Below are 26,979 nucleotides of genomic sequence, written 5' to 3' on the forward strand. Positions count from 1 at the left end.
ATATATATATATATATATATATATAGAGCTGACTATGAATATGATTTTTACCTGGAGATTCTTTGGGGCTTTAGAAGGGAAAACAAGTCCGGGGCAGTCCAACAACTTAACAGTGTTAGTTAAATTAACAGTCTGAAAATGCTTGGTATGACCAGGTGTCCTTGAAACGCTGACCACTTTTCTTCCAGTGAGTGCATTTAGAACAGAAGATTTTCCAACATTTGGATGCCCAATTGCTCCTATGGTTAAAATTCCATCTGAGAAAAGTCCTTTTCTTTGGGTTTGTGGAGGCTCCTAAAAATATTATTTGCTTCATTGACGTCTGAAAATACGATAGGATATTAAAAAATATTCAACACTAGAGTCAAAAGAATCATTGATACAAAAAAAACAACAACAAAACAAAAGAAAGAATCATTCACAAAAAACAATAAAATAATAACTCCGTCGATAACTTCTTTTCTTTTCTATAATAAAGGAATTTCACCGGCCTTATTGAAAGGCAAAAAGAATTAGAAGTTAGGATTATGCTTGATCCGAACCATGAGTTTTACTGTTATTTTCGTGAAGTGAATTTTTTTTTTATTTTATTTGATCTGTTGAAAGTGTTCCTTTTTTCTCATTGTGGATATTGTGTTCCATTTCATTATATTTTATTGTTCTACTACTCCGTCTGTTAACTGTTGTTTGACAACAAGAAATGAATCTTATTCATTCATTCATTCAAGGAGTTTTTAAAGGTTTCCTTATTATTGGCTAGTAGCATGATATCCTTTGCAAACAGTGATACATATTTATTGTTAGTAGCATTACACATCCTTTTTCTATTTTAAATACTCCGCTATATAATTTATATATGGATAAAAAAAGCCTACGAGAGAAAGTGCACCCCTGTTTCTATCCCAGTCTGCCTTTTACTACCCTTGATATCCAATTACCTGCCCTTACAGCTACCCTCTCTACCATATATTTTAATTATTATCATACGCCTTAACTAGGTAGCCCGATATCTATTAAGCTCCTTATCAATAACTCCCTATCAACTCAGTTAAACGCCAAGCTAATGTTTAGAAAGTCTACAAAAAGCTAATCTCCCGCTTTTCTAGTACATTTTCTAATTAAGTAATACACAACAAATGCCTGGTTTATTGTACAACAATTTTCCTTAAAACCTTCTGGAATCTCAACCAAACTTCACCAACTATCCAGCCGCTTGTCTACTCCACTGCAGTAAATCTTTGAAAGTATATTACTTAGTGTATTCCCTACCAATAATAGCCCTCAAATTCCCTTGTTGTTCTGGCTTCCCATTTTTTAAAAGGGCTACCACGACTCGATATTACACTGAAAGTCATAGCAGGTTCAAAATGTAAACTCACAAATAGACGCAATCACGCGCAGCGTAAAATGCTCATGTGCTGAATGCTTCTTTTATAGCACCTTTAATCAATTTACAGTAAACAAAGGTAAAGAATACGGCAATGGGCTTTACATTGGCGGTACTGATCTCCGTTTCTTGGCCCTTCAGCCAGGGGGTACAATGCAGGGTTGGGGGCCGACCATCCTATGCTTTCGCACACCCTTCCTGTTTACCTTCCCCAGATATCTCCAACTACCCATTTAGAGCTGGGTCACTTCTGGCTGAGCTTACAGAGTCACACCACTGACCCTCATCAGTGGTGTGATATATATACAACAAAGAGACATTATTGTACGCAACAAAACATCGATAAACACCAAATGAGGGTATGAAATTATGGAAAGTTCTGAATAAAAAGAACAAAAATATCTAGATAGAGACCCGTATTGCTTTAATCAAGCTTTCGGTTTTTATGGATATAAAACCAGCACAGTGGTGAAATCATTCCGATTAAGTATGATTTTTCACTTAGATTATGGTACGACACATCAAGACGCCAATTTGACCATAAGATAACAATTTTCCATCCAGAATGTATAAGTAATATTTTCACACTCTTTTCTTTATTTAATTTTTTTCACGGTTAGCTTTCGGGAAGTTTAAAACCTTAACTGTGATGCAAACAAACAAAAAATTGCAAATACCGCGGAGATTTATTATATAGCTGAAATTTAATTTTTGGTGCCATTTCATTTCGCGGTATTGTATTTTTACCCTTTAATTGAGATAGGTGCTAGTAGTTAATGCAAATCTATTTTCTTCTAATTAGCAACTCTTAAGCTTGTAAAATATATTTGTACAAAATAAAAAGAAATATTAGGCTGGTTTCTACAAAAGAAAATGCATAAAAATCATACTAGAGAAAATGAATTCTTGCTGAAAATTCAAAAATTTAAAGTTTGGCATAAAAGGTTAACTAGTCGATAAACCTGATCCAATAAAAAACATAGTTTTCAAGTATTTTATCATAGTTGCAGCGATCGCTACAACCTAGTAAACAACGAAGTTCAGCCCAGAGAAAGGCCAAATCCAGGGAGGAGGGGGTTTGACCTCCACCCCCGAAATGTTTGTCCAATTTGTAAAAACATAACAAAAATGTATGTATTCAAATTTTTGATGCGTTTTAAAAAAAAAATTTGTACCCCCCCCCCCCCATCCCCGAACAAAATACTGGCTATAGCCTGGCCGTGGAGTAACCAAAAATTTAAAGACCGTTTTTGAAAAAAGAAAACTGTCAAGTGAGAAAAACAGATCCCAACTCCAACAAAATGAAATCTATTAAGCAGATTAAAAAACACTATCAGCTCTTAAGATCTATGGGTTTAATAGACATACAATGCCATTAAAATTTTATAAATGAACTGGATGAAGAAGGAAAATACTTACTGGCTCTAAAGAAACGATGCTCTCTAATTCTTCAACAAAGTCTGATTTAAGTTGCTGCATTATTAATTCTTTCCATGTAGAGAGGTCCACTTAAAAATAAAACAATTATATAAAAGAGTTTTCCATATTCAGTCGTAAGCTTTTTTATATTATATAAATTTAAATATTGGGTCGCTAAACAAAAAGACAGAAAAAAATGTAAAAAAAAAGATTACATCCCGAAGGAAAGCAAGATTTAGTAAAGAACAAGTGACTTTTATGAGATATTTGACTGGAGTTGCTGGGTAATTGAATCTTTCCACGAAGAAAGGTCAACTAGATAACAAAATAATGAAGAATAAACTTTCTACACATTTTTAAAACTTGAATTTAGGGGAGCTAACAGAAAGAAAAATTAGAAAAAGTCTACTTCACTAGGAAAAGAAAGACAAGGAAGAAATGAACACAAACAATTTCTATTGGCTGATCATTAAAAGCTCTTTTCATTAAAAAACACTCACTTGCACAAGAGACAGAAGAAAAATTCATTCACTGTTTTTGTCACATATTATATTGTAATCTTATTAATGATGATAATAACCAACGTCTTCCAGATCTTAATGTCAAATATCTTAACGAAGATATTAAGGTAGCAGGAATGGTACTAAGTTAGATACTACGGTAACATCACCCAAATAACGGTTTAAAAATAACTTCTGAGCTACGTTAACACTAAATAACGAGAATGCAACGTGGATCCAGGAGTTAAAAATACCATCGTGAAAAAAAATGGGCACAAATATTTCGATCATACCCACAACTTGCAAAAAACATCAACATATTACACAAAAATTCTTAAGCCATAATACTCGTTTTAATTTTTTGTTCATACTAATGGTTGTTATGCAAGAGGACAGTTTTCATTAAGAAATAAAATCAAATAAATTTTATGACAGATATTTTTATTTCGCGTTAAATCTACTTTTTTTTATAGTTTTTTAATCTTTTCGTATTTTCTGATGCGCCATGGCAACATTGGAAGTTATTTGTAAGCGCATGTAAATATTTGGTATATAGGAGAGGTTATATCATTTTACAAACTTTTTGTAATATTACTCAATTAATGTATAAGAGTCATCAAACTAATATTTCAGAAAACGATCCCCAAAATATCAGAATTGTTACCCTCAAGGCTAGGGTGTCAAATTACAGCAAGCTCCAAAACCAAAACTTCCAGTTTGAAAGTCACTAAACGAATTTTATTTTTTTAAAGTAATGCTGGCTCCAGTTCATTGTTCGATATTGCAACGCAGAGAGAGCGCCCGAGGATGTTATGTTCTTAGGTGGGTGGTCAGGATCCCGTCAAGTTGTTTTTAGGACCATAATAATAGCTGCAATCTCAGCAGAGAGGGTCGACTCCAGTCATACAGTAAGGGTAAATCAGATAGTCTATCAGTGTTGTGGAGCCACTTGAAGGCAATTGGAGATCAAATAATGATTAAAAAATTTATGACGGACCATGTGCACAGGACTTGCAGGACAGGACTTAATAGATCATGATCCGTCTGTCCGCGTTGGAAGACACTTTTTATCTTTTCTAAAATAAAAGTTACCTCTGACCTGCAAGGAAATCGATGCACGATGACAACTTTTGAAATTACTTCTTAGTTTACGGTTAATTTTCAGATATAGGATAGTACATGTCTTCTTGCTTATTCTTTTGAAATTATACGGGGGCCGGCGTCTACCCCCTCCCCCCCCCGGCAGGTACGCACCAGAAAATACCCCCGGAAAATATCCCCCCGGAAAATACCCCCGCGTTAAAATACACCTCCCACCCCCACCCCCCCCCCAAAAAAAAATACCCCCCGTAAAAAATAAGGCTTTCCAAATTTGAGAATTTTGTTTGAGTTTTATTTTTTTAATTTCCGTAAGGGGATGGAATTTTGGTACTTGTGTATTATGCGCCACTCACTCAAGTTTACGCTGCGTAAAATTCGAGAACACACCTGTTTTTTGTTAGTTTCTTCGTTACTTTAGAAATAAATTTGCGCTATTAGATTTGCACATTAGGGGAGGGGGTAGGCATAACGGGTCTGCATGCAAAATGTGTTTGGTACAATTATTCTGCATATTAGACAGATAGACATGTAAGTGTATTTTAAAGCCAAATATATGGCCATGAACACAGTAAAATAATATAAATGAATATAGTGAATAGGGGGGGGGGGTTAACCCCCCCCCCCGAAAATGCCGTCCCCCACGAAAAATAACCCCCCCCTCCTTCGGAAAGTAACCCCTGTGGAAAATACCCCCTCCTTGGAAAATACCCTAATGGAAAATACTCTCCCCCCTGTGGAAAACAGGGTTTCTAAATTTGAAACTTTTATTTGAGTTTTTTTTATAGTTTTAGTCAGTTTTTTTTTATAGTTGAAGTCAGAAAATAATTCTTTCTAGGTATATGGCCACTAAAAAATTACAGAAGAATAGCGAGGTATCTGGAAATTTTGTTAACTAAAAAAAACAAAAAAACATCCTAGAATAAAGTAAATGTAATGTTTCGTTTAAGTGTTTTTTGAACAAACATCAGTGCTGACCTGGAAGCATTACGGTTTCTACCAAAGTGAAATTTATGCAACCTGGGACTAAACAAGCCGAATCGTTGGGTCAAGCATGTCGGCCCAACACTAGGATATTTGCATCTGTTAGGAATCGACCATTTCAGATGCAAGATAATGTAGGTCACTAGTATTGCTTCAATCAGGATGTAATACACTCACTGGGATATTTCATAGCTCCATCGGGAATCCCCTCCTCCGACCCCCACCCCACCATAAAAAATCCATCCTGAAAACATCTGTATACTTCCCAATAATCAATACTATATGTAAACAATGGGTAAAGTTCATAACTTGCAGCCCTTCCCCCGGGGACTCTGGGGGACTAAGTCATCCTCAAAGACATATTTATTAAATTTTCGACTATGCTGAACAAAATGATTATCTCAAAATTTTGATTCGGTGACTTCGGGAAAAAAATTAGCGTGGGAGGGGGCCAAGTTGCCCTCCAATTTTTTTGATCACTTAGAAAGGGCACTAAAACTTTTAATTTCCGTTCAAATAAGCCCGCTCAATCTGATGGCGTTATTTTCATTAAAATTAAATGACTTCAAGGGGGTCTTTTCCCTTTTTTCCGAAAATCCGACAAATTTTCTCAGGCTCGTAGCTTTTGATGGGTACAACTAAACTTAATGAAACTAATATATTTGGATTCAGTATTATAAGCCAATTCTTTTCATGTTTCTATTGGTATCACAATTCCGTTTTTTGGAGTTTTGGTTATTATTGAGCCAAGTCGCACAGTTTCATGAAATGTAACAAATAGAAAAGGTTTTTCAACTAAAGTAAGGAGAAAGTTTATAACTTAAAACAAATATGAATCACTCTGTATGTAAGGGGGACTGTCCCCTTTTCGACACCTTGCTCATTAAAAAAGTTTTTTAGCGCTTTTGAAAAATATTTTTTTTTCAATTGCAAATTTTATAAAAAAATTTGGAAAAAAGCAAAACTTCACAGTAAAGAGTAAGGACATAACTGTAAAAAATTAATTTTTTTTCAAAGTGACAACTAAATAAATACCATTACTCCTGGAAAAAAAATGATAATAAAACACAAAAAACATATCTGTTCAGGCGGAAAATACAGAAATTCCTAGCATTCCGTCCAGGGGAAACATTTCTGATTATTGTGGCTTCATACATCAGGTGAGGGGTACTCTTGCAATGCAATCAACAGTTAACGGCATATTTTTCCCGAAATCGTCCCTTATTAAGTTTTTTCCTTGTGTTTTCTATAATTATGCAAACTTTCTTGTGTTCTAATAACTCCACTAATTACTAATAAGCATATAGATATTTAAGATCACCATAAAAAGCTGATTCTTTGACTGAATGATATCAATAGTTAGGCTCTTATACTTTCTTTATTGACGAGGATCGTTATTTACTTACAATTTATTACTATGAAGAATTCGTTTTTTTGTTGTTTTTTTGCTCCAACCAAATCATATAGAAAAATTTTTTGTGGAAAATTTGTCACAAATTAAGTCACAAATTAGAACTTATATTTTTCCTTATTATGGGTCAAAATCTATTGGCAGACAGACAACAATGGGGCAACAAATATTTTTTTCATAGTTTTTTCCTATTCTGCTTTTTTTTTACTTTGGTTCCCTTATAATTAATAAATAAATGAATTGAACCCAAAACGAACAAAAAAACAACCAAAAAAAACAATAAATAACCTATTCAAACTCAAAATAGCAACAATTAGCATGAGTAGAGCTGACAACCCCCACACCTCCTCAAGACCAGAAAGTAATTTGCACCTTACTAAAAACAGATATCACAATATGTATATCAAACTGACAATACACGTTTTTTTTTAAGTAAAGTGCAAATTATTTTCTGGTCTGAAGAAGACATGGGTGTTGTCAGCCATACTCCTTTTACTTTTTGCTCGTTTTGAGTTTGACTAGGCTATCTATTATAATTTCTGCTGGTTTTGGGCTTAATTTATTTGTTAATGGTGATTTGTGGAAGTTTTACACTTGGAAGCTAAGAAAAACAAACTCGTAGAATTTGACAACGATTTTGTCAGTAAAAACGTAAACAATTTAGAATGTGTTGGTTCCCAAAGCCAACTATCCTTTCGAAGGATAGCCAAACCTTCTTAACCTTTTTGGTGCCATATGTTTTAGCTTAATATTGATGATTGTTGGCCTAAATTGTTTTTCTCCTTCAACTTTTTTTTTAATTTGGTACCTGCTACTGCCAAAAATTGCAGAAAACCATATGGAAGCCTTTTCAACACAAATGGATTTGTGTTTGTTTGTTTTTCAGACACTTCTGGTTTGTAAATCCCTCTTTTTCCCGTTCCTTAGCACTTTTCAACAAAACTATAAAGAAACTCAAATAAAAGTTTCAAATTTAGAAACCTTATTTTCCACAGGGGGAGGGTATTTTCCACGAGGGTATTTTTCAAGGAGGGGGTATTTCCCGCGGGGTTACTTTCCGAAGGAGGGGGGTATTTTTCGTGGGGGAGGGAATTTTGGGGGGGTTAAACACCCCCCATTCACTATATTCATTTATGTTATTTTACTGTGTTCATGGCCGTATATTTGGCTTTAAAATACACTTATTTGTCTATCTATCTAGTATGCAGAATAATTGTACCAAACACATTTTGCATACAGACCCGTTATGCTTACTCCCCCCCCCCTAGTGTGCAAATCTATAGCGCAAATTTATTCCTAAAGTAACGAAAAAACTAACAAAAAAAACCGTTGTGTTATCGAATTTTACACAGCGTAAAATTGAGTGAGTGGCGAATAATACACAAGTACCAAAATTCCAACCCCCCCCCCCCTACGGAAATTAAAAAAATAAAACTCAAATAAAATTCTCAAATTTGGAAAGCCTTATTTTCCACGGTTTTTTTTTGGGGGGGGGGTATTTTTTTTTGGGGGGGGGGTATTTTCTGTGGGGGGCGGGGGTATTTTCCGCGGGGGGGGGGAGATTTTCCTGGGAGGTATTTTCCAGGGGGGGGTTTTTTTTTGGGGGGGGGTATTTTCCGGGGGAGTATTTTCCGCGAGGGGGTATTTGCCGGGGGGTGGGGTATTCGCCTAGAACCAAATTCTACATCTAGAATAAAATAAACATGAAAACCAAACATTTTAGAGGAAACTAATAAAAAATCTGAACTTGGCGTGAAGTTTTCAAAAGAGTTCAAAATTAGTGGATTTTTAAAAATTTAGACATCGAAGCAAGTATATTTTACTTCGATAAAATATAGGGAATTCGAAGAATCAAAACTCTAAAATAAAAAAAGCTCACATAAGGAATCTTATTCGTAGAAAACCAATGCCACGTCAGAAAAATTTTTTTTTTTGTCAAGAAAAAAAGTTGCATCTAAGATATCAAGGAAATTGATGCATGATGAACAACTTTGGAAATTATTTATTATTTTACAGCTCATTTTTAGATATATAGGAGTGTATGTATTCTTTTTTAATTATTATGGCATTAAAAGTCTAAAATATGATAAACATCAAAATCAGAAATTTCGAAAAAAAAAATCGTAATTCACATGCTTCGAAATCAGGATTTATGGCATTATTTCCCAAAGATTGACGGGCGATATGGAAATGTTGCTTCATTTTACAAAGAGATTATATGAAGTTCTATTAGTATTTAAAGTTATTTCATTTATAAAAAGTATAGTCGAAGCTAGGACACTGAATTCGCAAAATCATAACTTCAAAATAGAAAAAAGTCACTGGAGAAATTGTATTTTGAAAAATCAGCGTCAGCTTTAGTTCTCAGATGATCAAGATCTATCTATCCACGCTGGTAAAAAATAAATTATAACTTGTATAAAAAAATTCACCTCTAGAATATCAAAAAATTGATGAGTCCTGAAAACTTTGGAAACTTTTAAATGAACAAAGCAACTTCGTATTTAAGAAAGTTTCTTGCATACTTCAAATAATATCATTCAATTAAAATATAAGAGAACGACCAAAAACGACCAAAAAACCTCCAAAACGACCAAAAAACCTAAATTTGGCATTCGAGATCAACTTTTCCACAATTAATTCCGAAAAACCTAGAAGAAATACGAAATTTTGTTCCTTGATTCTCAGAAACACAATTAAATGTTCTGCAAGAGTACGATATACAGATGTTCTGAAAAAGTTTACTCTTTCAGATATGTAGTCTGTTTTGACACAATGAACAACTTGGGAAAAAAACGACCGTATTTTTATGTTAAACTACCAGAAATTTTACAGCGTTTTCTGTCCCGTTTCACGGTTCCCATACCCAGGAAAGTTTTTGAGTTTTTGCCGAAGTGGCATCTCTAGCCACTTCGGCACTAAAAACCACTGATCACAAGAAAATAAGATGCAAAAGCAGTTGTGTTGCTCAGCAATACAAGGACTAAAAATCGAATCTAAATATTTTGTTTTCCATGCGGATACCTTTTTAACAGGAGAAAAAAAAATACAAAAATAAACATTTTGAAGGCAACAACAAATGGTGAAAAAAAAATATTAAAAAAAACTTCACAAGTAAGATGTGCCAATTAAGCAAAACACCGCTCTTTGTGAAAGAACTGCACTTCGTCAATGGGGATTTTCTTAATTTTCATGATTGACCAATAGAGTCTAAAAATTATCATAGAAAAGTAGAAATTTCGCTTAAAAATTAAGGCGGGATTTAACCGTGGTTAATTACTTCTACAGGCAATACTAATTTCATCCAGCCCAAAATAATAACGCATATGCACTTTGCTAGAAATTTAACTTGTTTTCACGCAACAAATGTAAACAACAATAACGTAATGCATTCAGTTTGGACTATAACGATGAATCTGAGAGAAAAACAATTTAAGCGAGTCTACTAATTGTACATAGGAGCACTACCTACAGTATTTAATATATAGGGATGAATTATCGTAGCCTTATGTAACTTTTGCGTTTGAAACAACAAGGAGAAATATTCTAGCTTATCTGAAAAGTAGGCATAGGGTAAAAGCGCAGTCGGGATAAGAAAAAAATTAAAAAGCTTGTTTTACCTTTTCCTTCGACAATTTTTTCACATTCTTGATAGACACGTAAGGCTCCTTCAGCTGCCATTTTTATGCTTCCCCGTATTTTCGTCCCCTTCATTCGACTTGCTGTGGGATTTGCCAGATTGTACGCAGGTAAAGATGTAAAATAGACAACAGAAATGCCAGGAAACTCCGAACTAAAAATTTCAAGTAAGTATTTTAGATAAGGGAAGAAACAGAACAACTGCAATAAAGCCGTAGATAAATCGGTGTTAGTACGAATAAGCAGAAAAATATCGTTCAGTTGTTTGATCAGAGTAAGATACCTTTCAGACTTCTATGTGTAAATTAATGTGACAATATTATTTCAAGGATTATTGAAATAATTCATGATGGGAGGTAAAAAGAGACAAACTAAACAAGAAGGTATGAAAAGTACATTTGACACCTCAGGAGATAGTTCTAGCTCAGAACCGGAAATGTCGATACTAGCTGCGAGCTATTAGAAAATTCTTGATGTAGTAAAGAAAAATGGTCATAAGTCGCACAATATTAACAGTCAATTAGAAACTCTTACTGCAAAGGTCCGTAACCTGGAAAAAGAACATTCGCTACAAACAAGTAAGATGAATAATACTGCACTGGAAATTGGAAAGACTGAAAATGAAAAGTCTTGCCTCAAACTGCAAATAAAAACATGGACCAATGAAATGATCAAGTTAAGAAGAAAAAAATGAAGATTGCTTCTATCGGATTATGGGAATGATAATTCGTCATGGATTAGTAAGGCCTAAAGCAAATTTCACAACCACTCAGCATGACAGCGAGTGTAAATTTTTGAAGGTAGCACTGAATAAAGAAGATGGTAGTTTTTGTAATAACAAAAAATGGTGGCAAGGTGAAGGATGAGCCAATCAATGGAAAGAACAGGAGCTTATTTATCAGCGATGATGTTCCAGACAACATTCATTAAGTACGAAAGCTGCTTTTGGTAAAACCTGACAAATTATGAAAAGTTCCCGGATGTTATGAATTTATATCAAAAGGGATTCCTCCCAACTTGCTGGTGAAAAGACCTGCCTGTTGAAATTAAAAAACACACATTTGGTGTTGCCATACTGGAGACGTAAAATCTTACAAATATCGGAGAAGACATCCCCCATTTTATGTTTCAGTGATAAAAGATTCTAATATATAATAGTTGAAACGCCCAGATATTATGAATAAAAATATGTAAATTTGAAGCGTTTAATGTTGTTGCACTTACCTATTATTTGTTTTCTTACTTTTTGTTTATATCTACATAGAGGTTTTGCAGAATAACAGTATTGAAAGAGACGACATGGAATGAAAGTTATATTCTTTTCTTTTCTTAGTTGTTCCTATTTGTGTTACCTTCTATTTTTGTTTGCAGGGTCTCCGTAGCATGGGGTGGTTTCTCTTGGCATGGGAGTAATATTTGGTAGTTGGTAGAGATAATGGTGAAATTCCTTCATCGAGTTTAAAAGAATCTGAGCAAGATTCTCTTTTATTCCAATCAGTTTTTCGAAATACTGTGGTGGATGACAATGAAGATACTTGTTGTATATATGATATATCAAAAAAATCAATTTTTATTTTTCAATGAACTGGTAAGAAAAATTTAAAAACAAGGAGGATATCGTTTTGGGATTGCCGGAACTTGAGGACTGCACAGGATGTGATTGAAACTATTTTATTGGCTTCAGGTGCGAATATTTTAGGCATTAATAAAATTAATTAGGCATTAATTAATTTAATAATATTTTAGGCATTAATTAATTAAATACCTTGATCGTTTTTAGATACTTAACATCACTTCTTAATCTTTTTTCATTATTAGTCTATGCGACTTTGTCTTCTTAAGGAGATTCGATACCTTATAAACCATTTTGTGAATCACAGCGTCGGCTGACCGTCTCAAAGACAAAGGGCTCATTAGCGAGTTTTTCTAGTCCCACCAGGAACTCCCAAAGCGATTTTGGTAAAAATTGATAGGGGAACTTAAATGTGTCAACTGTTATATAAACTAACGAGAGGCTACTTTAAAATATAGAAAACGTATAATCTCTTACTAATTGTAATAAATTTTTTTATTAATGCGATATTTTTTGAAGAGTTTTCAATTGAAAGCATTTATGTCAGAGACTATCAACTTTTTCACGTTAATTGGAGTAGAAAAAAGCAAGGGGGTTTTCATGTTTTAATTTTAAAATGCATAACAACTTACATAAGGCTAAATTTTTGTCAACGAATACTAAAATGTCGTTTAAATCCTGTGTTGTTGAATGTTCTTTCCCAAATAATCAGAAGCTTGTAATCTCAGTTATTTCCGTAATTCATCAGCTAGCCAGATAGAATTTATTTATTTAATTTTTTTTAATGTTGGGTACTTTAATTTTAATACTTCTTACCTAATTATGTTTGATTTTAATAGTGATTTAATGATACTTAATGAAATTTAACGTATCTGCAGACCACATTAGAGCAGGCCGAAATATTTTACAGTTTTTGAATGCCCACTATCTCACGGATTAAAATCTGTCTGTTTTGTGCCATGCAGGATAGCTCACTGGTCGACAATTTTTTTTTACCTTTTAGCGCCGTTAATACATCTGTAATTCCTGGTGATTCATGTGACCGTTATATAATTATGTCTGATATTTTCTGATAATTTCCCCTATAATGAAAAGGGCCAAACAAAGCTGAGAGATTTTTCGCAGAAAATTTGTCAAAATAAAAAAAAGGTTGGTGATGTAGAGTGGAGTTCAATAATCATTAAAATAAATCCGAACAAATCGAGTTTTATAACGTATTGAATAAAAAAGAACTTGAACATCTGCCTGTATACAAATCCAAGACGAAAGAAACTTACTCTAAGAAAACCTTGGATGAATGAATCTTTTTTGAGGTCTAATAATGAAATAAAATCGTTTAAATCAAATCTTATCTCACAGAAATAAATTAGAATGTCAAAGAGTTTATTATGAAAAATTGTTTCAAAATTCAGATTCTCCCAGGAAAACTTGGAATTTGATTGAGGAAAAAATTGGAAAATAGTAAAAAGTTGTCGCATCCTGAGGTGCTATTTGATATAAATGGTAAAGAAGTTAGAGGACCACAAGCTATTGCTTCAGCATAATTAAAATTGTCTTCTCGTAGGTCATATAAACAGTATTTCCCTCTCACTGAAGAAACAATAATATTTTTGGGACCAGTTTTTTGGCAGAATTTCAACAGGTTATTGAGAATATAAAAAATAGCAATTCATTTGGGTGTGATAAACTTTCAACTAATCTGCTAAAGCGAATTGGATGTGTAATTTTTGAGCCGCTCGATCATATTTTCAATTTACGTATTTGTTCAGATATACCCCCTAAGAGACGGAAAATAGCATGCGTAATACCATTACAAAAAAAGTCCATAAATATGGTATAAATGACTGTCTCTATACTATAATTTTATCACCATTAATATATATTAATCATCTTCCATGAAGTTTCTAGGAAAATAATAGTCTTGTAATTGTACTTACAGATGATACAGTTGTATCTGTTAAAGCAGAAGATTCATGTTAAAGCACTGATTGAAAAATTGGTGATAAGCATTAATTTAAATAATCAGTGACTTATTTCCAGTAATTTAGTACCGAATTTTACGGAAACGTAATCTATGGTTTTCGGTCTTCAAAACGCGCAGCTCAAAAATTTCTTACCAGGAACTCAGTGAGCTAAAATTGTGAGTTCAGTAATCGGTGAACATAGAATCCGTAGAGTTAAAAAAAAATCGTTATTTAGGAGTTTTTCTTGATCCCTTTTGTCATTCCAAGCTCATTTTGACCATTTAAAGGTAAAACTTTCTCAAAATACTGGGCCAATGTATCTTTTGAAAAAATTATCTTAATTTCAAACAAACATAAGTTGTTTCTAATTTATTCTAATTTCTATTTATATTCTAATTTCTAATTTTATTCTAATAAAAATTTCTAATTTATTCATCCAGACAATCTCCGTTGAAGTTTGTTATGTGAGACATGTGACGACAGAATATTAAAATATATTTAATTTATATTTTTTGTTTGTTTTAGTGTACCAATGTTAGGGTAGCATCCCGCACCGCCGTTGCCAATCTTTTGTTTCAGAAATCTTTTCGTTTTCTTAATCAGGTTATTTTTCCTTATTATTATTATGAAAAATACTGGTATATGTTCTGTTAATAATAGATCCAACTTTACGAGCCCTGCTCTCCATTTGGGGCCAATGATTCTTTTAGCTTTAAGCGAATTAAAAAAAAAAAAACAGTTGAAACAACCTCTAAACATTCTAGCTGTTACTATAATGGACGAAACAATCTTCAAAAAAATAAATACTATGTCTTTCTAATTCTAAAGAGGAAGATCCCCATTGTAGACAAATTTATTTTCATCAATATTCTTTCCAGGCGGCTATTGAAATCTCGAGATGTTTAAGATTTGTACAGTAATTTCTCACGCTTTTCATTTAATTGTCCTTTTTAAGATAACTCGTCACCACCCCTCTCCCTAGAGATATTGGCTTACATGCCTATCATTAACACCCATCTGTGGGTGTTTATTTAGGTCAACCCCTTCCATCTGAAAACAGAAGAAGAAAAAACAAGATTTTTTTGGCAAACGTACATTGTCCTACACCATGTTGAATTATAATAGATAAAACTATTTTTACAAAACGAAATCAGAATCTATTATGATCTCAAGAATTCCCCGATAAGAAAAAAGATATATATTACCTGAAATATTCTTTCCAAGCTGCAACAACACTTGAAGGAACTAGGTCAATCTTGTTCAGGACTAAGATCATTTTCTTCTCCAATTCATTGACTATATAATGATAGAGAGCTGGTGGGAAATGGACAGACTAGAAAAATAACACGAAACATCAAATTAAAATGTCGGCAGCACTAGGAGAACATGGACGAGGAGCATAGAAGGTTTGAAGTTTATAGCCCTCCTCCTCCTCTCCACATCACCGTTGGTCCTGAAAACCGAATCTTTTTCATTACCATTTAAAAATTACAAGTACTTCAAAATGTTGTACATGTAAATATGTCTGACCCTTGGTCAGGGGAAAAGGACTTGAATTTGGGATTTTTTTTTCCGACGCGGGTAGCGAATACGATTCTAAACAAATGAATGTGCTGGCTATTATCTGTCACGTTCTTTCGAGGCCAGCCATTAAGATAAATCTGGGGTAGGGAAGTCCAACCTTCCTTCACCTGAGTGTGGTAATGTATTCAAATCCAACTAATTTATGAAAAGTTGCACTTAAATTAAAAAGTTTTAGTATTTAATACCATTTCACCGTTACTTTGAAAGGGTCTTCATATTTTAGTTTTGTGTTTGGTTTAAGGTTTGGTTTTTTATATTATCTTTGGATTTTTATCAGTAATGGTTTTTTTAATATTGTGCACTGAGGACGGCAAAGCGGAGGTTTTTGACCGAAATATTTGCATTGTGATCTAAGTTTTTCATTCGCTAGTATTATCCTCGTTTCTCTCTTGTTAACGGTTTTTTTTCGTTTTGACTTAAATTAAAGCAAATGCCCTTAATACTTAACAATGATTTGATTAATACGGTTCCAAAATTCAACAGCTTAGATTCATTTACAGGCATGTCAAGATTGGTCATGATAATGATAATAATGATAGAAAAAAAAATCTAATAAAAATAGTGATAATAATAAAAACGTAAATCGTGACAAGACGGGTCGAATAACCATTTCAAGCGTGTAGAAAAAACAAACCAAAATACACAAAAAGGCTTAATACTTCATTGGTGGGAATAAAGGAAAGATCAGCGTCATAGTAATTTTTCCGTCATTATTAATTTTAGCCAAATAATATTTACCCAGTAAAGCTCAAAAACAGGAGACCAAGAGAATAAAATTGATGAAATAGGAATAATGAAAATAAAAGAGACACGCATGAAGATTTTATAGCAATTCCAGCCAATGCGTAACAAAAGAGGTATTTCAAAAGCACAATACGTCAGCTCCTACAACGACAACTGAAAATCCCTGTTCTTTTTTATTGTGTAACCACGACCCCAGAATGTCAGTGTCCCACTAAGTGATTACGCTTTTGTATATTATTCTTACGATCAGAATATTATCTTCAGCATAACAATTAATCATAAAAAACTATCAAAATTATCTCAACAATCAAAATCATTGAAATTATCTCAGCATATATTAAGAATATATCTCAGAATATTATCTCAGAATAAATATATATTTATATTATAAATATATAATATATATATATTAATATATATCTCAGAATATATTAAGAATATTATCTCAGAATATATTAAAATGGAGCCTTCTCATTGAATAGTGCCGTAATTAAGAGCAAAATCCATTTTAGAAAATTACTATCACAGGGTGTATATTACTACAGTATTACCTGACCAGGGCTGGATAAAGGGCGATTGGGCCCAATCGGGCCCCACATTTTGAAGGGCCCCGCTATACCGTTAAAATGTACGAAATTGCTTTTGATGATAACGGATAAATTATGAATAATTCCAATAATTAAAAATATATTTATTTCAAACTTTTGGCCCAGGGTTGCCAACCCTAGTGATTAGAGACAATATAATTAGTGAGTATCCACTCCTAGTGACTCCATATTTAATTGAAATAATTTTTGACCCATCGTTTTTGACCCATCAAAAACAGGACAGAAATCGTTGAAATATAAACCCTTCTTCCTATGTTAGTATTAAATAAAAAAGAATCAAGTTTTTTTCTAACTGAAAGTAAGAAGTGACATTGAAACTTAAAACGAACAGAAATTATTCTGTATATGAAAGGGGTTGTCCCCTCCTAAACGCCCTGCTCTTTACGCTAAAGTTTGACTCTTTGTCACTACTCCACTTTTTAAAGTAATAAAAAACTTTAGCGTAAAGAGCGGACCGTTGAGAAGGGGACAGAACCTCTCATATACGGAATAATTTCTGTTCGTTTTAAATTTTGATGCCACTCCTTACTTCAGTTGAAAAAAAAATTGCTTTTTTTTATCTAATTTCTGAAAGTTTTTTAACTAATGCAGGTTTGAATTTGGTTCATCCTACATGAAAAAATTAAAACAAAATTTGCATATAAATTTTGGCAAAGTTTCCCCTTGTGTAAAATTTTCTCTGCAAAATTCACCAATTCTAAGCTGTGCAATATCAGCTAGAGGCACAAACAAGCTTCATTGGCAACACAAGAAAAGCTATCAAAATAATGTTTCTAAGAGCTGAAATCATAAATATATGAAACTTTTTCTTTGCTGTAAAACTGTAATAAGCAAAACAGATAATGATATGCTCGTGTTGTTGATAATAATAAACAACTGTTTAAATAATCGCACACCAACTAAACAGTTTCAAAATGTCTTCTCTGCAAATTTTAGAGCCATTTTCCCACTTCATAAATCAAAGACAATGATTAGTTAATAATTTGATTAAGTAGCGTAAAGAGCAAGGTCTTGAGGAGAGGGTAACCCCCCCCCCCCTCATGTACATAATAATTTCTGTTCGTTTTAAGTTTTGGTGAAGCTCCTCACTTTGAGTTGAAAAAACTTGTTTTTTTAATTTAATTTCTGGTCATTTTTAAATGATACCGGGAAATCCGGCTCCCCTTCCATACAAACATCCTTTTCCTCAGGGTAAATCCTTCCATGGAAAATTCCGTCCCCTCACAGTAAATCCCCACCATGTAAATTTTTTCCCACATAAAATAACCCCACCCACCAGGAAAATCTCCACCAGACAATTCCACTCTAGCTGAAAATTATCCCCAGAAAATTTCTTGCGGGCGATTTCGGCCCAAATTTCTCTTAGTCCACTTTCATTTCAAAAAGACTTTTATTTCTGAATGTTTTTCAAATAATACCGAGAATCGTCCCCCTGTGGAAAATTGTTCCCACAAATACACCCTCCCGCCCCGTAGTAGAAAGATCCTCCCGCAGAAAATTCCCTCTGGAGAATTTCTCCTGAGGAATATCCCCCCACCTACGGAAAGATACTCTAGAAAATTTCAACCCGGTAAATATTTACCCCGGACAATTCCCCTAAATAACTCTACAGGTAACATTGAGCCGACAAAGAGAAAGTAAGATAAATAAAATGTATTTTGTATAGGAATCCTGGCAAATTACCCCAGCATAAAATTTCCCTTGGATAGTTCACCCCCTGGAACCTCCCTCCCCACGGAAAATTATCCCCATAGAAAATTCCTCTTGTAGATAATCCCCCACCCCCTCCGAAAAATGTCTATAAGATAAGATAAGATAACGTGTGCTTCAAGCCAAAATATGGCCATGTACACAAACAACATAAAAGATTAAACAATTAAAACACTCGTCACAGTAAAAAACAACAAATAAAAAATACTGTTAGCTTTTTGCAAAAAAACTGCTCAAGGTGTCTTCTCACTAGAAAAATAAACTACGTTAAAGTACTCCTCAAGGCACCGGTAAACAGCAATTCGTCATTCCTAAATAAATTTTTCCTTACCCCCAAAAGACCTTGACAACGACTCGGACAGTGCTCCAAATTTTCCCCCTCTTCTTGGCAAAGAGAAAACCTACCGTCCGGGAGACTTTTCCTCCTTTCAAAAACCTTCAATCTCGAACGAATCGGAAGGTAATTAGATCGTAGCTGCATACAATAGGTAAGGGTATCTAGCCCGTAAATTTAACTTAAAACAGAAATCCTGCCCATATATTATCTTAACATCTTTATAATATCTTAAAGTTTCCAAATTCTTAATCTCCTCTCCCCATTTCTGTATTGTCTGGTCCTCCAGCACCCGCTTGATTTCCTTGTACATTTGTAATTGTTGACTAGTTTATCCAAGGACATCATTCCAAGCGAAAGTTTTATCCAGTACCTCCTTGACTTTAAAAAGCCAAGATCTTTTCCTTGGTAACTGAAGTAACTCATCATTGGTAGCCTTCAGTAGCCTATCACTGGGTAGCTGTGCAACACTTAGCCAAAATTTTATCATTTGGACCATTCTATAACTTTTAAGAAACCACAGTCCAAGGTCTCCTTTAAGAAACTGAGTATGGTTAATTCTATGCAGCCCGTACAATCTCTTAAAATAACCTAACTGAACGCTTTCTAACTGGGCAGCGTTCTCATGTCCCCAAATCTCTGCCCCGTAATGGAGAATTGGCAATATCTTAGATAAAAAAAAAAAACCTCTTATGCAAAGACAAATTATTTATTCCACTAATTTTATTCCGGAAAAGTAAAAATGGTGCAGGTTTTCCCTTATTAAACTCTTCTTTAATGTGGGAGCTCCATCCACTATTAATTTGGAAAATAAAACCAAGATACTTTATTTTTTCAACTACTTCTATTTGTTTTCCTCCAAATACAAATATACTTTCAATTTTTTCCCCGACTTTGCCACCAATGCAATGTCATCCGCAAATAATAACACCGAAAAATCAATTTTTCCAAGACACACCTTTGGAGCCACTTTTTTTTCCAGAAACTCAACCATATTATTCAAAAACAAACCGAGCAGTCTCGGGGACATGGCGCTGCCTTACTTCACTCCTTTCTTAACGTCAAATAGCCTAGAATGTCCCGAACCTATGAACCTGACCATAGCCTTAGTCCCTCAATATATACTAAGAAATAAGCAAATAAAGCTGAAAGGTAGACCTACATCTCTTAAACACTTTTCAAGGAGAGCTCTATCTGCATTGTCGAATGTCTTTCTTAAGTCTAGAAACGCAACATACAGCTTATTTCTACCTGATCCATACTTCTCTAGCAATTCACTCGACACAAATGCTCTATCCGACGTACCATACCCTTTCCTGAGACCCCTGCTCCTCTTTAATTACCCCATAACCCTCCAACCCTTCATTCAACCGATTATCCAAAATCTTTTCTAAAATTCTACTAAGTGCAAGCGCTAATGCTATCAACCTATAACTATCATGATCATTAGGGCTATCTTTCTTAAATAGAGGTACCATAATCGATACTTTGCATAGAGAAGGCACCACTACTTATAATTCTATTGAAAATACTCACTAAAACTAGCAAAAAAACACCTAGAAACCTCTTTAACAAAACTACTAGTATGCCATCCATTCCTGGCCCTGATCCTTCCTTCATCTTCTTAACAACTTTCCTAACGTCATCTGAGGTTACATCCCTCACTAACTCATAATCTTTTTCTTTCATCGGAAACTGCGGAGCAATACTTGGTTCTTCACTATCTAGATCACTAGAATCTTCTTGTATACTCTCAAATAAACTAGCCCAAGTATCAGCTTCAGGGATTTGTAACTGCCCTTTTCCTTGTCTATTTTCCTGCTTTATTCCTGACCAAAATTGCTTTGTATCCCCTACCATATAGGCCTTCTCTATCTCTTTCTATTCCACTCTAATTTTCTCCCGTTTTTCCTCCGTTTCAGCCCAATTATATTCCCTTCTCCTCTCCTTAAACCGTAAAAACAAACTCTGTCTTTCTTCCTCTACAGAGCAAGCATTTATCAAATCTAATAACTCCTCCAACTCCTTTTTGACAGAACTACATTCATCATCAAAAAAAATAGTTTTGCTTTTCATATTTGGTTTCTCTGACAGATGAGCACACTCAAAACCCAAATCTTCCAAAATTTCATCTATATCTCTTGTTTCTTCAGGCAAACTCTCAACTTTCTCGATTATTTCAAGCCTCGAAAACTCCTCATTCATCAACTCGATCTCCCCTTTACTCCAACCACTCTTTAAAAACTTCCCTGAAAAACAAAGATCCTTTGTTACCCTACTAGTAGGCCTATCACCTTTCTTGTTCCTTGGAACTCCTTTTCCAAGGCAAAGCTTAATCTCAACTGGTAATTGGTCAGAACCTACAGCCCTAAGAACCTCAACATCAACTGTTAGGGCCACAAGTTCAATACCAACCAAAACATAATCAATTACACTAGGGTTTGTCCCCGACAGACAGGTAAACTCACCTTTTCCCCATCCTTCCCAAATCTTCCATTTCCAATTACTAATGCATTATCTTAACACAGTTTCAGAAGCCTTTTACCCCAACCATTAACCTTTCTTTCAATATCTTTGCTCCTTCTAGATGTCTTGTAAATATCAGGTATCAGGTCCGGCATATCAACAAATGAAAATTGGCTAATCTCCTTACATATTCCTGTATAAGCATTAAAGTCCCCCCCCCCCCCCAATATAATCATTATCAAAACGAGATCGCAATTGCCTAAGTTCCTCCTCTAGTAAATCCCATGTCACTTCTACTACATATGAATTATTCTGGGGGGCAACTTACACCGCACCTAAATTCAGACTTTTACCACTGACTAGATAAATCCGAACCCATACAATATTCTTCGATAAACTAGAAATTCGAGAATGTTTACGGAAACGACCATGCTTAATTATCAACAAAATACCTCCATAATATCTCATATTCTTTACGGGTTCACACGTAACATTTTCTACCCAGTATCATTTAAAGTCAGGCACTGTATCATCACTATGCCACGACTCAACAAGAGCAATAATATCAACACCACCTAGGTCCTTCAGTACTTGTTCGACCTTATTTCTCAAACCCTGGACATTCCATGTGATTACTCGCATAGGGTAAACATGACCATACTGTCCTTATTTAATTAGAACAAGCTGGTCATGTGTCGGCAGGACAAAGAGCATTTCTGGCTCATCAAGTAAGTATGAAAGTCTATAATAATCTTTGGATAACGCAGCTCTGGTGCTCCTCGACGGATCTCTGTAGTTAGCTCTTCCGCCACCAGAAAAAGAGTCCTTTCTAGCAACATTACGAGCATCAATACGATTCTGATCGTCTGGGCTTATGACTTCCCAGGCTTTTCACTTTTCAGTATTTTTCGCAACTATCGGAGAATTCCGGACGGGACGCGGAGCCCCCGTTGAGGAATGTGGTTTCGGATCACGTATATTAAATTCGACCACCGTCTCGCTATCACTCTCGGCCTGATTATCAAACTCAGAGCTTTCAGACACCCTTCTTCCAGCGTCAGAAACGTCCATTTTTTTCCTAGGCGGTTCATTAGCTAGTTCGACTTTTCTAGTTTCTGCTGTCCCGTTTCGAGGAGGCCCCTGTTTATTCACTTCACTGGAGCTGGTGGTTACTTCCTTAACACATTCCAAAGGAAAGTCATAAACAAACACTCTGCCGCTGATATATAGCTTTTCTCCCCTAAGCCTAGCGTGGTGGCGTTTCGACAAAGCATACTCTAGGATCGGTTTAAAGTTTTTACGGGCTTCCCTTTGTATGGCACTATAATGCGGGGCAACCTTAGGTCAATATATTTCAAATAATTCTCCTATTTTCTCCTATTAATTCTTCTATTTTCATAAATGTCTCTTATCCAATTTTTTTTATTTTTTTTTTTTTTTTTTTTTTTTTTTTTTTTTTTTTTTTTGTGCTTTATAATTGTGTCTTATTTGTTTTGTTGGCCCTTTACAAGCTGAGCTTCTTGGGCGTATTTAAATTTTAAGTTTGTAATTGTATTTTTTTGTTTTTTTAGTATTAATAAATTGATTGATTGATTGATTGATTGATTGAGGTTAGATTAGGTTAAATTTGGTTCTAAATATCAGAAATGGGTTAAAAACCTAAGCTAACCCAACCTAACCAAATCTAACCTGTCATCATCAAACCTTGCACTAAACTGAAAAAGTTGACTAGCAACACTGAGTAAATCGAAGGAGAAAAAAAGGCATTTCGGACATTCACAAGATCTTGGACATTCACGGTAACATACGTGGACATACACGGTAACAAACATACGTTTATTTATATATATTTTTTATATAAACAAATATATATATATATATATATATATATATATATATATATATATATATATATATATATATATATATATATATATATATATACTCGATCCAGCCCTGCACCTGACAATCTTCTATTCAAGTCCTCAGGTTCACTCGACTGATCAACTTCCTGTGTGTGAATATATTTAAACTGGGGTGGAATCCCGGTAATCGGATTGCTTTAAGAATGTTGATGCGTCGACAATATATTTGGGTGTGAAGTGGGAAGCTGCTGAACTTTTAGAAGCCCAACTTTCAAGAAACCCCTATGCCTAACTTTCTAAGCCTCCTGGGTGGCTTCACAATGTGATAAATTGTAACCATTGCTACAGGTCTAATGAAAAAGCTTCCAAGCACGAAGTAAAACTAGGGTTAATTTGGTAGAATGAATAAAGGGAATATAAGAGAGAAATAACTGTAATGTCTTCCAAGGTAATATAACCTTTCTTTTACTTTGTAAACAGATTTAAACTATAGAATCACTTCCAACGGTATTACTTTATGAATTTTAATTCGTAGATTAGAGGTAATTACCCAGAGTAGTTTTGTTGTACAAACCAACTTATTTTTAATGAGAGGCTTCACCTTTATACGAGGACCCAAGATGCTGATACTCGATGGGATACATACACATACCCAAAACCCAATTTGATAAACGAATACCTAATTTTATACACATTAAATGTATCACCTATCAGTAGAACACACATTAAAAAAATCACATAGCCATCAAATAGCACCAAAATAATAATCTACCGAGAAAAGCATAAAAATCTTGGAGCTATTTCAAAAACAATTCTCCATTAGTTCCATATAGTTACTCTATTGGGGTTTACAAGTAGTCACGCCAAAAAAATAGACCTGCAAGCATACGTTATACTAAAATTGGATTTCACTGGAATTCGGTAATATTTTTAGTATTCCAATAATTTTTCAACAAATCCTACATGTCTTTTTTGGCAGGGCTGAGGTAATAACTTGTTATAGTGGAGAGTAAGTACAAAAAATTAATCTCTTACTAATTCCCAGAATATACTAGAAACAGAAGTAAAGAAGATTAACTACCGCAAATCGAATGTCAACAATGACGAAAAGAATGTCTGCTTTTTCTGTGACTCTCCAAAGCTGCCGCCACGTTTCTAGATTCAAGTCGAAGAAGCTTGTTGATTCAATGGCACTTTTGCAATATTCCTAGAAATTGAAAATATTAAAAATTAGAAAAAAAAACTCGTCACCAGTGAAACATTTATCACGCACAAACACTTGAAATCGCCTATTTGAAATAGTCTTATAGAAGGTATTCCATTTGTCATTCAGTATTTGAAAGGCCCTTTAAATAGACTTAAATCCTGCTTTTGGAATCTGCTGATAGTCCAATTCTAATTCGATTTTAACACCAACTTAGTGGTAAAATCCCGTACTAAACATTGCGGAATTTTCCCCAAAAAATCCCAACAGCAAAGACTGATGTCAAAATTTTCAGGATCAAATATGCTGCCGAAATTCTTACAGCAAAATTTGCTGCAAAAATATCGAAAAAAGAACTACTACCTCAAACACGGTGTCACTTAAAGTTTCCTCTGAGCTCTTTTTCTGTTTATTAATCTAAAAAAAACTCCGAAAAAGAAGTTTTTCAAAGAAAATTGAAGAGCCATATTAAAGTTAAGACTAGCAGAAATAAAGTCTTATAATAATTCAAACTCAAAACGACCAGAAATTACTATCAAAGAATAAATGAAACAAAAAACAGAACAGAAATTAAAGTAAATGATTGTATTATAATGATAGTCTATTTATGCCCTCTATACATATATTAATGTATAAAGAAGAGTAAAGGATACAAATGAAAAGAAAACGAAAAACTATAAAACTTCTGATGAAAAGTACGATAACAACACTTATAATATATAGCTCAGTTTTACTAAGACTATGTCGACCACACTACTTATCGATCAAATAAAACAGTTAAGGGGAAAATCAATTCCATTTTCTCTAGATCGCCTAAGAAATCAATCATGTTGCTGATGTATTTTAGTAGTCTCAATTTTCGGATAAATATACCTGTTTCTGAACCGTAGTGGGATTCCGAGAAAATGTTTACAAAGCCGGGAAAATACAGATAACACTTTTTATCAGTTTTAATATATATTTTCGAAAATGAAGCGATGAAAAATACATGAGGCGGGAACATGGAATTATAAAGTTTAGCAAGTGTTGGATTAGCAGTTTCACCGTGACTAGCAGGCCGTAAGTTTTTCCAATACAGATTATAGTACCAACTCTCGCATAGCTTTAACTGCCTGGCCAAAGGCAATTTAAGGTATTTAATGGAATCCTGATTAAAAATGTCCTGTGACGCTACTCTAATGGAATGATGCTGGCAATCATTATCTCCCGTATTTGTGGTTGTAATAATATTATAATTCACATATTACGTGAATTGCATTCTGTATCGATACTAAATTATCCAAAAACAACAAAATATCGTCAGCATACGACAAGCGGCTAATGTCGATGCTGTCCATCACATATTGGGTAGGTACCGCGTGGCAGTTCTATTTCCATTGTTAAATATAATAAGGCTAAGAAGTGATTCTTGCTTAATTCAACGACGCAGAGAAATTCGGTCTTAAAGTTGGCCTTCATCCCTCCTCCCCCTAAGAAAATCTCACAGACGGATTACCATGCCAACCTGTCAAACACTGGTCTATGAATAGGTTGTCTCCAATACGCACCAGCAATAGAAACGCTTGGTTAACATACCATCGGACGCTTTTAAAATGTCTTCTCCACGCAAAAAAAATTGTTTTTTAAGGTTATAATGCATGTGCATTTTAGACAGCTAAGCTACTTTGAAAACCCAACTGATGGTACCCAGCCTTACTGTCATTACATTTTGTTGGTAAATACGGGAGTAAAATTTTTCAAATACTTTACTAATAACAGAACAAAGTGATATAGGTGTATATGATGAACAATGTGAAGGATCTTTGCCCTTCAGGCGTATACAAACTACTTTACTTTGTCCCATTAAAGAAGGGACATAATGCTGGATTACTATTACTTCATATAATAACGTAAAACACCCTTGTAATCTAGCAGTAAATGACAAAAGATACTCAGGTAACAGCCATCCGAATCTTGTGTTCTCCCACGCTTTAGCAATCTAATGTGAATCAAAACGGAAGATTGAAAAAAAAACTAGGTTTTTATATAGATTAAGCTGAGGAAAATGCTTATATAACAAATAACGATAACTCAATTCAGTTGATGGCGAATTAACCAAAAATACTTAAATAAGGTGTTCCTACCATTGTTTTAATGGGATTTGGTCTGATAAATCAGCTGATGTAACTTTAGATTATCCGTAAGCTTTGTTGACATATATATTACTTGTTGTTTCTTCCATGTTGCCACCAACTTCATATATTTATTTTTTGTTGATTTAGCTATCTGGAATAGGGAACCGTTTCTCGGTCCGTCCCCTTGATCCCATATATTGTACCATAGGCAAAGTTTCTGTTTTGCTTCATCCAAACCTGCTGTAAAAGACCCTCCCTTTTTTGTGTGTTTTTACACACCCATATAGCATGGACGAAACGGAAATCACAATTTTCATAGCATGAACTGTTTCGGCATATTACGTATCTAATTTCAGAGAATCAGATTTTTGAGAG

The 26,979-nt window shown here is 34.3% G+C and overlaps 1 protein-coding gene across 1 annotated transcript in view; it reads right to left on the reverse strand.

The window, feature by feature from the left end:
* Positions 1-26,979, reverse strand: part of Ns4 (Nucleostemin 4) — a 76,806-nt gene that overhangs the window by 12,035 nt on the left and 37,792 nt on the right. Inside the window, exons 5-9 of the mRNA XM_089086694.1 lie at positions 24,368-24,493; positions 15,181-15,308; positions 10,420-10,592; positions 2,807-2,895; positions 52-294 (exon numbers count right to left, since the gene is read on the reverse strand). Coding sequence (XP_088942820.1) covers positions 52-294; positions 2,807-2,895; positions 10,420-10,592; positions 15,181-15,308; positions 24,368-24,493 — 759 coding nt within the window. The remainder of the gene's footprint in view (positions 1-51; positions 295-2,806; positions 2,896-10,419; positions 10,593-15,180; positions 15,309-24,367; positions 24,494-26,979) is intronic.

The sequence above is a fragment of the Artemia sp. Qi Xiang Cuo genome, chromosome 1 (genome assembly GCF_049724085.1).
Source record: "Artemia sp. Qi Xiang Cuo chromosome 1, ASM4972408v1, whole genome shotgun sequence".
In the NCBI taxonomy this organism is placed as follows: domain Eukaryota; kingdom Metazoa; phylum Arthropoda; class Branchiopoda; order Anostraca; family Artemiidae; genus Artemia; species Artemia sp. Qi Xiang Cuo.